The 12600-nt window shown below is 41.4% G+C and overlaps 1 protein-coding gene across 1 annotated transcript in view; it reads right to left on the bottom strand.

Annotated features, from left to right (window-relative positions):
* The window catches only part of TTN (titin), a 272766-nt gene that overhangs the window by 218339 nt on the left and 41827 nt on the right, over positions 1-12600 (bottom strand). Inside the window, 4 exon segments of the mRNA XM_055307803.1 lie at positions 4081-4269; positions 9021-9146; positions 9367-9651; positions 11514-11745. Of these exon segments, the coding sequence (XP_055163778.1) occupies positions 4081-4269; positions 9021-9146; positions 9367-9651; positions 11514-11745 (832 nt within the window).

The following is a 12600-nucleotide window of genomic DNA, read 5'->3' as shown; positions in this document are numbered from 1 at the left end:
GTAGTTAATTAGGACCGAGTGAACTGGCCACCTGTGGCAAAAATGTCCAGCTCAAATCCACTCTGGCAACATGACACTCAAGCATGTACCGTGGCCCTAGATTCCTTAGGAAGCAAGTTGAAAGACCTACATTACTCCTACTTCCACAACACAGCCAACCCCCAATTATATGGCTGCAGAAACTGTCACAATTGGCATCTGCGTCACCTCCAGATAAATTGTCACTCCGTGTGATTATTGCAGTAGCCAGCAGCTATGGTGACAGTGAGGGTCAGCTCTCTGGATGGTAGAATTTTCCAATTAATTTGCATAACTAGACCTCAGTTCTTGAGATATTGGAGGACTACACAAATATTACCAGAAATAGCTACGGAGCAAAATGTCAGATTAAGAAGGAAGAAAGACTCCCGTGGGTGAGTGAGGATTACAGATATATTAAATGATGCATGAACCTGGTACAAAATTCAGAGCCAAGATGGCTGTCACATGTCAGGGTACTTATCCCCTGCTCATCCTTAACATCTCAAAAATGTATGGACAGATCAGGAAAGACCTTGAGGCCACAGTTCTCCATGGACCTCTAGAGATGCTGGAGCATCTTCCATCAGCTTCCTTCCATGGGACTCAGTGAAGATCCTTTGCCTTGCCGACATACAGCATGGGGTTTTAGCCCCTGAAGAATAACTTTCCCATTCCATTAGTATCTAAGAGGAAGTCCATGGATAAAAGGACAACTTTCCAAGACAAATTGATTCATGCCCTTTCAGACATGGTGGCAAATCAAGTGTGATAGCAACAAAAAAATAATAATCTTGCCTTGAGATAACTCTACAATTCCAGGGGAACCTGAGACTGTAAAGCAGTATCATCTCTACCGAGAAATAGCTACAGACTTCTAATCTTGGTCCAGACAGGGCCCTGGTATTTTCAGTGCCCAATTTGCTATTTTCATAACCTCTTTGTAAACATCTAGAACTTCCAGATCTGCAAACAAAGGGAAGATGGGACTTTTTGAGCCTCCTTATGTTAAAATAATTAAATTTAAACTCGGCACAGTATCAGGCACAACGATCAATAATTAATACTCGATGAACGATAACATCTTGACCTTCTTCAGTATACTTCGTAGGCAGCACGTTTGGTAACTATTAGGAAAAGCAGCACATGTGAGAAATAAACTCTAACCTTCTGAAATGAGATTTGAAAGTTAAACTTCCTTGAGTCTAGACTGGAAAGGTAACTGTTCGTCACAAGCCTGGCCACCAGTGACCAGACCACTTATCCGCAGAGTGCCAAGCTAGGGCTGTGCTAATGAACATATTCATTGGCTTGATTTGCATGGCAGAAAAGCTGCGTAAAGCGATGAGGATGAGATGAAGCAAGTCATAGCTAAACAGCAAAGAAGCACCTTCTATGTTTAGTCGGGCCGACGAGGTCTCCCGGCCGTAGTCGTTGCGGACCAGGCAGCTGTACAGCCCTTGGTCCGCCCGCTGAACGTCACTGATGGTAAGAAGCTGAATCTTCCCACTTTGGGACGGCCTCACTCTTCCAGAGGCCTCGATCTTTACGCCTTGGTGAGTCCATGTGACCTCAACAGAAGCTTCGTCTTTTAAAACACAGAGGAATTGAGCAGCGTCGCCGCATCTCACGGACAGATCCTGCAGGTGCCGGAGAATCTGCGGGGCCTCGCCCGCCGCCCCCTGGGCCTGGTTCCCGGGGCGTGCAAGGGATGCTCGGCGGCGCAGCGCTACACTGTGCACCGATGCCGCTGTGTGGGTGGGGCTCTGAGACACACTCTCAAAGACCTGGGATTCGTATTCGTATTCGAATGATGATCCTTGACATGACTTAATTTCGCTTTGGGACATTTTGCTCTCCTGCTTTGTGAAAGCGGAATCTGCCACTGCCTGGCACTTGGTGGGCTCTCTTACATCTTTCCCAGAACTCTGCCTACCTAGGGCTCGCACTGTATGATCAGGTGACAAGAAAGAGAAAAGAATATTAAGATCTAAGCGGTGGTACGTGGCTAGGTTAGTAACATGAAACGGCATGGAAGATGAGGATGAAAGATGTCATTGTCGCTTGGAAGCAGCATGCCAGATGCAGTGTGCTCCGGGATGTCTGGTCACACGAAAGAAAGTCCCTTCCCAGTGATCCAGTGATGAATGGATGATGAAGCCTCATGCGGCCGCCATAGGGAATCTGGGTCCTTCTTTCGGTTGTCACTGTAGCTAACCAGAGTGACACAGTCTCTCTTTCTTTCCCACCCCCTCCCCCCGAATACCATTTATCCCCTTTCTTCCATATACTGTATAAACATCATACAGCAAATGGATCATTAACGATCCAACGGGTGAGATGTTTAAAGTAAACACATCGAGCAATGTTGATGCCTAAAAAAATACTAATGTAATGCACAGAACACATAACTTCAGAGAGATTTAAACTGTATAGGTTAACCTATCATTGAGAACGCAGGAGGGCTTGCTGGGTGTTACTAGATTAGTAAATTATGGACTGACCACAATATGCGGTGAGACAAACAGCAGAGACTCTCATTAGTAACAGTGGGAGTAGGAGGCATGAAGCAAACCCAAGTTTTTAAAAAGCAAGATGAGCTTTACCTTTTGGAGTCACTGTGAGTGTAGCTGCACAAGAGGCTTCCCCAGCACTATTGGTGGCTTTGCAAGAGTACTGGCCAGCATGCTCTGAATAAGCATCAACTATAAGCATTAAAGCCATGCCTGTGGACTCCTCAAAATGGAAAACTACATCTTTTGTTGGTAGAATTGGGTGCTGGTTATGAAACCACTGGATTTCCGGCCTGGGAATGCCAAAAACCCTTGCGTGAAATCTGACTGTCTCCCCGCTGTGCACCCTGAGGCTTGATAGAGGCTGGATGAAGATGGGCTTTTGGCCAAGGGACTCCTTCTTAAATGAAACTGATGAAGAGACATGCCATTGGGAGTTTGATGTAACTTCTTCAAATTTGCTAAATCCTGAAAAGAAGCACGCCAACCTTTAATGTCTTACTCTGCATTGAAACCGGAGCTCATTTGGAGTTGTCTACAGATCTGCTGCAAATTTCTGTGGTGGACTAGAATCCAGCCCAATCCTAATTATCTTGTCAACATATGTCACTATTGATTCCAAGTCACACACCTTCACTTCCACTTTCCAGGCTAAGAAGCCAAGACATAAATAGTCTAAGAAAGTTCACTATATTGTTTGTGAAGGCAGTCATGAAGTACACAATTTGGTTCAGGTATTCCTATTCTCTGTTTTTATTTTATTTTTCCCCCTCTGGTTGTAAAATTACATTTTCTAATTTTGTAAACCACTTTCAATTGATTAAGAAAATATATGATTATTATAGTGTTTAAAATGAAGAGAAAACCCCAAATTTCCCTTAATCCTGATATATTTGTACATGATTCATAATACATAGATTAAGTTAGCCCAGCAAAAATAGTCTGTATAAAAGTAGTGTTATCTTGTTTTGAATCAAAGTGCCCTCCACTACCAGGGAAGTGTTTCTGATTGCTTTTAAGCCCCATCAAAAATGCTAAACCATCTTAGGACTGGGCGCCTCAACCTTCAGGCATTCTCTGACTGACAGTGAATACACCTAGCTGGTGTACAGACCTGAGGTCATCCTCTGCAGCCTCTGTGAAATCAGAATAGTGTCAGGACAATGGGGGGATAGCAATGCTTACATTATACATTTAAAAAAATTTTTTCATCCTAGCTAAATGAGAAAACAAATCTACCTTTTTCTTTAGCATGTTTCTCTCCAGTCTGATACATGCTGATCAGAAAGCATGAAAGCTGGTAAGGAGAGCAATACATTACAAAACATCATAAAGACAAAGCAGGGCAAAATAAGGAATGATGGTTTGTGATTCATAATAAGATGGGATAATTGGAAAGTGAGAATGTAGCATATAACATGGAAACAATTAGTTGCATTAAAAGAATTGTAGGGCCAGCGATGGTTTACATGGAGTCTTTAGTGACTGTTACTGACTTTGTAAGATTAGATCCATATTTAAATATGGTTCTTAAGGTTGTTTACTGTACCTGCCAGTCTCAAGTTGGCTGTGCTTGATACTTGACCCATAGCATTATTAGCAACAAAAGTGTAAGTTCCTTCATCCTCTGGATAAGCTTCAGCAATTTCCAGCTGGTAAGTGTCTTCAAATTGAGTCATTCTAAAGAACCTAGATGGCTTGATTTTCTTGTCTTTGCTGTACCAAGACACTTTTAGATCTGCATCACAAAAGGAATAAAGGACATTTAAATCACAAAAAGTGGTGGATATTTTTACCTGCAAACACAGTATTGATTGTACTGATGACTACATTTCATATTCATCTTAATGGCTTCATATTTCTCTTCTGGGGCATGCCACATCTACTCTTACAAGATTTCTTCTCATCTTTAAGAAAGAAACATGATTTTAGAAAAATCCAGCTTATAAGCTGGTTGTAATGTTTGAAATTTTACAATTTTAGTTATATTCTTTTTAACCACTTGCAGGTCATGCTGTGGAAACAGGGACAAGGTTTTGATATAGTTAGAGACCTCGAGAAAAAGATAGTCATCATGATGTCATCATGAAGGATTTGATCTAGGATTGTGGTCACGTACTGGGACATGAAGTAAGGCAACCTGTGTTTCTGGTGGGCACAAAGATCAATCAAAAACAAAGCTGAGAAGGTCAGCATTCCCAGAAGTCACCCTATAGGCTGAAGGAAAAATTTCTATATTTTCATTACCAGTGAGCAAATCTTGAAAGGTCTTAGCACGGCAAAAATAATTTTTAAAACTGAAAGAAAGAGTAATGAATTTGGGCATGTTAGATATCGTTGGCTTTTTTCATCATAGCAGTAATAATAAATAATAATAAAACTAGCTCTTTTCATACAAAGAGTTGAATCATCTTAAAATGGTGGAACATAACCCAAAAGCAAAGATAAAATAATATTTTGTTGTTACAGTTTAAGGTGATGAGAACTTAAAAAAATATACTTCTGTTGAAACAATCACCCTATAAGTCAAGAGGGGATTTACATTTATTCAGTCACTAGTTCTTAAAAGCCACAACCCAAGGCTTCTTGCTTTTGGAGTATGATCACTGTGTCACTTCCTTATCTCGATACCACCCATGGCGGGGGGATTCTCTAGTAGTCCAGTCAGCTAGCATTTGTTTGAATTTTAGCACAGATACTGGTATGTGAAGGCCCATGAGGGTAGTTGTTTATAAACTACAGGTTCTCCTTTTAAAGACACAAACCTCTTCACTTCCTTAGGTAGCAAGGTAAGGAAGAAAATGGAATCCCGATACCACAGTTTCCCAGCCGTGTGGTCTTAGACCCATCATTTAATCTCTCTGGACCAATTTTCTCATTTGTAAACTGAGATGCATAATAATTCATGAGCTCTTCATTGCAAAAGCACTGCTGTGTGAATTAAATGACTTACATGCAGGAAGGGCTTTATAAACTACCCACAAGTCAGGCATTAAGCAAGAATGTCTAACCCCCTCCCCAAGGGATCAGCAGTGCCTTCAATAATTTGCCCCAAGACAGGGCCATGGAACATAATAGAGAACTCCATCACATGGAATTTAACAATCATTCTACAATCATTTAGTTTGTCTGTTAAACCCCAATTGAAATGAAATGATGAAGAGTTGGTCCGCCTCCTTACTGGGTTCTCCACATATTCCTACAACAAACCCTTCGGTGAACTGAATGAAGCCCTAGGACAGGCATGCATTGCCAACAATAAATGAACTAAAAGGTGAGACCTCTTTCAGTAATGGCTTTGGTGCTTCTGACTGGGCTGCCACTATCTATGTTGGTCACTGGCCTCTTTTGGCTTCTGTGAGGCCACCCCACTGCCATTGCTCCCCATTCCATCACTCCATTGTATATGGTCTTTAAATTCTGTTCATTTTACTTCTTGAATTCTCCCACAATCTACACCCTTCTTTCTCCTGATTCCCCTAGGTTGAGGGCCTTGTCAGCACTCTCCAAACCTATTAGGATGACCTCTCCCTTGGTCCTCACCTGATCTCACCTCCCACATCTGTCCATCCCTCTTTTCATTACCACAGCATTGTCCCTGAAGAGCAAACCTGATCATGTTACTCAGAGGCTTACAAATCCTTCAGTCGCTCCTCAGTGTAAAGACAACAAAATCTAAAATCCTAAGCACAGAATACCAAACCCCTTAGGATCTGGCCCTTGCCCTCTTTTCTGGCTTTCTCCTTCACTTATTACACAACTTTCCAACCATACTTAAACCACTGGTCGTTTCCAGCACATGGAGTACTCTTGTAGGCCTTTCTGACTTGTAAGTGTCATTCTCTGCCTAGAACACCATTGTGGTCAATGATCCTGTTGACTCGTCAATGCCCAGTCCATGCATCTCTCTCTGTCTTGCAAACAGACAGTACTGAGTACATGGGTTGTTACAGCACTTACAATCTTGAGATCTAATCTCCTCACCCACATGCTGAGCTCCAGGAAGGCAAACTCGGGTCCTGGCAACCCTAGCAGCTAAAGTGATGTTTCAATAGCAAGAACACTGACATTGGTAGAATAAAACTGAAGAGCTACTTAAATGAACAATGAGCATCCATCATTGCTAGACTAATTATGTATCATTTTATTTAGCTAGCTGTTGCTCGGTAAGCCTCCAAATGATACTGACTACTAACATGTAAAATAAATATTACTTAGCAAAAAACTAAAATTCTACTTTCCAAATTGCTTTTGCATCAGTAGGTGGCACCAGAGACCTTCAACAGGCAAAACTTTCTCATAAAGGTACCACCAGATTGCACAAGGCCAATCAGTTTCACGCTTAAGTGAGTATTGAGTTCCAAAAAGATATGACTGGGATTTTTGAAGACTCATAATTTTTTTCCAGTTTGTAGAAGGCAGGGGTGAATTTACTCTCCCAGGGTAATACCTGGTCAGAGGAAGTTGTGTAAATATTTTCAGTCCCAGGGGCATGAAAGTGTATCATTTGGTAAGCTTTTAAAAGGACATTTTACTATGAACTTAATTTTTGCCATATAGAAAATACATTTGCAAGAGGATGCTCAAGCCTCTGTGTGTGTTATAAATAGCACCATACATATATAGTAATCCACAAATTTATAAAGTCCATTTAAACAATTAAAGATGTCAGTCATATAGAAAAGATTTTTTCTTTCTACCCCAATTGGAGTCTTATAAAGGCTTTGAACATATTCTTGCAATACTTTAAAGGCAAAACTATAATGTTATTTATAAACAAAAAAACACTATGTAAAGACGTGCTTTAGAAAATCCATATATGTGTATATGGATTTGAAAACTTGCCTCTCAAAATGCAGAGAAAGGATAAATTTAGTGAGTTTGATATTAAAACCCCATTTTTTATTGTGTTAGTAGGATATTATCAAATAAATCTCTATTTCTTGATATTTAGTACTTCTCAAACTCTGTGTTTTGAGTCACCAAGTCTATGGTGTTTGTTCATGTTGGTTACTCAATACTAGACTTTTATGTTTGTATAATTCCCCTCTACAGCTATAATAAAATTAATGTACTGAGCACCAGTCACTTGCCAGCCATGCCTATAGGTACTTTACATATATAATATCTTTTAATTATGTCATAAAACTAAAATAGGTCCATTTGGTTTCTAGATCAGCATCTCCATCTCAGAGGGGGAAATCATCAGGTCATAGAACGTCAATTGAAATACTAACTTGTTCAGGAAAATGGCTCATGGCAGTGCAGAGATTGAGTCATAAACTAATGGTAGAAGCATGATGATGATGATGATGATGATAATAATAATAATAACAACAACAACAACCCCACAGTTACTAAGAATGCTGTGAGAAGCCCAAGCTCTAAGGCTTTCCCTTTGGTGATCATACATAAAGGTCAAGCAAATGAGAGAGTGACTTTCATTTGGGATATATTTGATTTATCTTTTCCTTATGTAAGGTAAATTTACAATCATTATCAGCTTGAAATGGCTGCAGACATTTTGTTCCATTCTACCAAGACCGGACTCCTGGGGTTGGGGGAGGGCCGGGGATATCTGGGAAGCATGCCCCTATTAAAGAGCATAACAGCTAACCCACAGGTGGGTTACTACGTGATAAACACTGGGCCATGAGCTGGTGTGTGTTATTAAGCACAATCCTGATTGGTGTTAGTCATTTGACAATCATTCTTTTGTCCAATTAACAGTTACTCATTGAATATACACTATCTATGAAGCTACTCTAAGACAAGGACCCACCCTTGCTGCCAAGGATCCTACTTTCCAGTAGCTACTGCCTTTTTAGGCAATACGTTCTAGGTACTAAGACAGACTCCCTGCCCTTGTGAAATGTATGTTCTATGATTAAACACAATGCTATCCTTACTTTATTCATGAAGGAAAGAGTAGCATAGAAATCTTATCTTTGCCTAAGGTCACACAGGGGAGCCAGGATTCAAATCCAACCTCTGATTCCTATTTTTGATATTATAGGCTACTGCCTTCCAAAGGAATATACCTTTTCACACAAGCACTGTCCATAGACTGAATAATGCCTTACATATAAATAGACTCTTCTTTTGAAATATATGTAGGTACTATTATGATTAATAGAATAATAATTGTAGTTTTTGTTGTATTTTTTTCAAGAGATAACAAAGTTATCTAAGGGAACATGACATATTTTGAACATCAGAAAACACCAATCAAGTTCTTTTTTTCATTGTGGTTAAAAAAAAAACCCACATAATATAAAATTTACCACCTTAATCATTCTTAGATATACATTCAGTGGTAGAAAACATGGCCTATTCCTTTATTCAGTAATTCATGTGAGTCTTCTGCAAGATTCCCATTAAAATCAAATTATGCATGAGAGATGTTTGTGATGGAGGGAAAGGTGAGAAAACTTTCCTCAGATCGTTCTTTGTAAATATTAGCAATGAAACCTTTGCTCATAAACCTACCTGTTCCAGAAACTCTGCATTGAAAACGGGCTGGCTGTCCCTCAGAAGTGACAGTGTCCTGAAGCGGGGTGATGATGGCAGGAGGATAAACTGGCATTTCCTGATCTGGAGACACGACCTCTGGAACTAAGAAAGGGACCACAGAATTTGTTATGATTAAGCCACAGTTCCCAGCAGAATGGAGAATGCTGATTTATCTTAATTCACCTGGCAGTGGGGCACTTTCTAAAAGTTGGGGAGCAACCTGCTTTTATGAGCTCTAAATTGTATTTACAAACACAGAGAACACAAAGGCGGGTTTCTTAAGGTTTCATATTAGGCTGAGCGGTAGCCAAGGCATTTCTACCTTCCACTGAGAGTGAGGCTGAGGTTGTGGCAACTCCATAGTCATTCTTGGCTTCACAGGTATAAACAGCCGCATCCTCTGGGAAGGCTTCAATGAGCAGAAGTGTGTACTCTTGCCCATCGTGAAGAAATTTGCACTTGAAGCCAGTGGAAAGCAGCTGCTCTTCCTTGTACCAGGAAATCTTGGGCTGTGGTCTGCCAGATATCACAGCACAGAAGCGGGCGGGCTTGCCAGACTGCACAGTTGCAGGCTGGAGCTCCTGCAGAATCTGGGGTGGTTCTGGCGCTGGGGGCAAATGAAAACAAACAGCTGGTGAAACAGTGTGACAACACGGGAGAACATGTGAAAGTCTATGTTCATCCGTGGCCAGTGGTGATGTGTTCAGAAACAAAACTTTGGAATTGTGAGATCTTTACTTGCGTCAGAGTATTGGAACATTCTTGGTGCTAAGAGGGATGAAAACATTTGGAATGTTGCCCTCAAAGAGAGAGAACAACTTTTTTTTTTTTTGTATATTTTTTTTATTGGAGTTCAATTTGCCAACATATATAATACCCAGGGCTCATCCCATTAAGTGCCCCCCTCAGTGCCCGTCACCCAGTCACCCCATCCTCCCCCACCCACCTCCCTTTCCACTACCCTTGTTAGTTTCCCAGAGAGAGAGAACAACTTTAGAAAAAGATGTTTCTGGTATCCGAGGTCTGGTAAGGGGGTGTCGTGCAGAGTGTTAAACTTGTCAACATAATATGATCACCCCTTTCCTTACTGGGGTCTGGGAGGGGGTGGAGATGGGCGGTAGTCTCAAGAATGTTAGAACAACTGCCACATGCTACCTGTTTTACATCATTTGGGCAAACCATGTGGCTCATCACATCCAGGATTGTTTGTTCTGCAAGTATTTGTGTATATGTGAGTCATTCTTTATGTACAGATGCTAATGAGGTACAATCAGTAAGTATGAAACAAAGAAGTGTTATTCCAGATCTAGTTCAAGGCAATTAAGTAGACTTAAAAAAAAAAAAACCCTCACTTTCCCGCTATGCTAATTAAAACATCTTCTCAGTGTTGGGATGAGTGAGGGGAACTGGGTAGTTCATGGAATACAGAAATGGGGAGAAAGGACTTCTGTGAGGCTAGTTTCTGACCTTTACTTTTTTTGTGCCTCAGTCTCTCCACTATTAATATAGAAATAATAAGAACTGGATGCCATGATGATTTGGTCTTCCTTCTAGGGATGATGGGAAGTTTGGCAATATGGCTCATTTTTATTAACTTGAGATGCTTGCCACTGTTCTTTCATCTGCTTCTGGGGTATTTGTTCAGGGATGACTCAAGGTTAAAATAGGGATGGGCAGTCCTTTTTCTTCTGTATTTAGGTTAGTCTCACTTCTAGGTCAACCTCAGATTCAGCTCTAAGTTTTCTAAAGAGGAAAGTGGATGGTTTAATGGCACTCCTCTGAGGACTTGGAATCCCCCTTAAAAGTAAGAGCCTCTGGTCCCAGGGCGTGGGGCAGAGAAAACCTGGCTCCATATTGCCTGCGGCTCTCTAGGCCCCCTGGGGTTTCAAAGAAGACTTCTGGATTTTCCCACTACACAGGAGAGGCTGGAAATGCCCCTGGGGCTTGGTAGCATTACTAGTACTTAAGCAGCTGGGGCGAAGGGCAGACCAGCTGAAAGCTGTATCTGGGAAAACCCACTGAGGGTCTATTAAAATTGATATACTGGGGGATCCCTGGAAGGCTCAGTGGTTTAGTGCCTGCCTTCAGCCCAGGGCATGGTCCTGGAGACCTGGGATCGAGTCCTACATCAGGCTTCCTGCGTGGAGCCTGGTTCTCTCTTTGCCTATGTCTCTGCCTCTCTCTGTGTGTGTCTCTCATGAATAAATAAGTAAAATATTAAAAAAATTGATATACCGTGGAGATTCAACAATGTTGACCAACTAATCCACTAGGCACTTTCTAGAAATGACATCTTTACAGTCTTTAATAGCAGCTGCCCCTTTACCATAATGTGAAAGTAAATGTGGCTGCAAACAGATGAGTATCATGATTCTTTAGAAATTGCTTAGAAACCATTGGAACTTTAGGAATTTAAAGGGGAGGATTATTCCAGAAGGATCAACAAAATACATTAATATCTCTACCTACCATTGACGTAGAGAGTAACAGAACTTCTGTTCCTTCCTGCCACGAAGGTGTATTCACCAGCATCACTATGCCTGGTCTCAGAGATAAACATCCGATGGATTCTTCTCTCCACCACATATTGGTGTCGTTCTTGAATTTGGAAATTGATTTCAATGCCATCTTTATACCAGTGGGCATCAACATCATCTTCATTGACTTCAAACTCAACGACAGCACGTTGTTTCTCAATAACCTTTCGATGGAGCAACATAAAAAGAGAATTGAAGCCTTGCTTTCCTTTCAGTTTTAACCTGTCTCTAAACCTGCTCATTGCAAGAGCGGTGCTGAACCTATACTTTAGGATATAAAAAGTTGTCTGGGGGTAGCACATTCTAATTTGTCCTGCATGACCTTAGACAAATGGCACCCTAACTTCTTCTGTAGAGGATCATGCTTACACCTGCACTGAAGAGAGACGATTTGAATCCTTAAATGTTAGCTTCCTAACTAATAATAACTGAAATAATGACACCTTCCATCTGTGGGCTTGTTATTTTTGTAAAAGCTCTTCTGTTCTTCAATTTGATCTCATGTGGTATGAACAATAACCTCCCGGGGTAGGCAGAAACTATTAGCCTCTTTTTTAAAAGTGAGGAAATCGAGGTCCAGGATTGGACAGTAAAGGATAGAAGACATATTCAGGTCGTCTGCATCCTCACCGAAGGCTTTGGCATCACCACGGCCCTAAGGCCTGTCACGCCTGCTTCTAGCGGAGCAATATGATAAATCTAAATTCAAATGATATTTCTCTTAACATGTCATCGCCATGACCGCATTTGGGAAGACAGGCACTCGTGAGAACAGGCTCTGCACGTGTGGAAGAGCGAAGGGGTCCGGCTCGGCACCCTTGCTAGGAGTCCAGCTTTGTTCAAACAGGCCCACCTCTTGGACCTCCGGAGCGTTCCCAGCCAAGGCCCTACATACCTGCCTCTCCACAGTAGAGGCCTCCGAGGAGGTGCCACCTCATCCTACATTCCCTCAATTCTACTTGCTGTGTCAGCACCACAACTTCAATTTTAGTTCTCTTCTGGTTTGTGGGGCTTGGCAG

The sequence above is a fragment of the Nyctereutes procyonoides genome, unplaced genomic scaffold (genome assembly GCF_905146905.1).
Source record: "Nyctereutes procyonoides isolate TBG_1078 unplaced genomic scaffold, NYPRO_anot_genome, whole genome shotgun sequence".
Lineage (NCBI taxonomy): Eukaryota > Metazoa > Chordata > Mammalia > Carnivora > Canidae > Nyctereutes > Nyctereutes procyonoides.
This window is presented reverse-complemented; position numbering and strand designations above follow the sequence as displayed.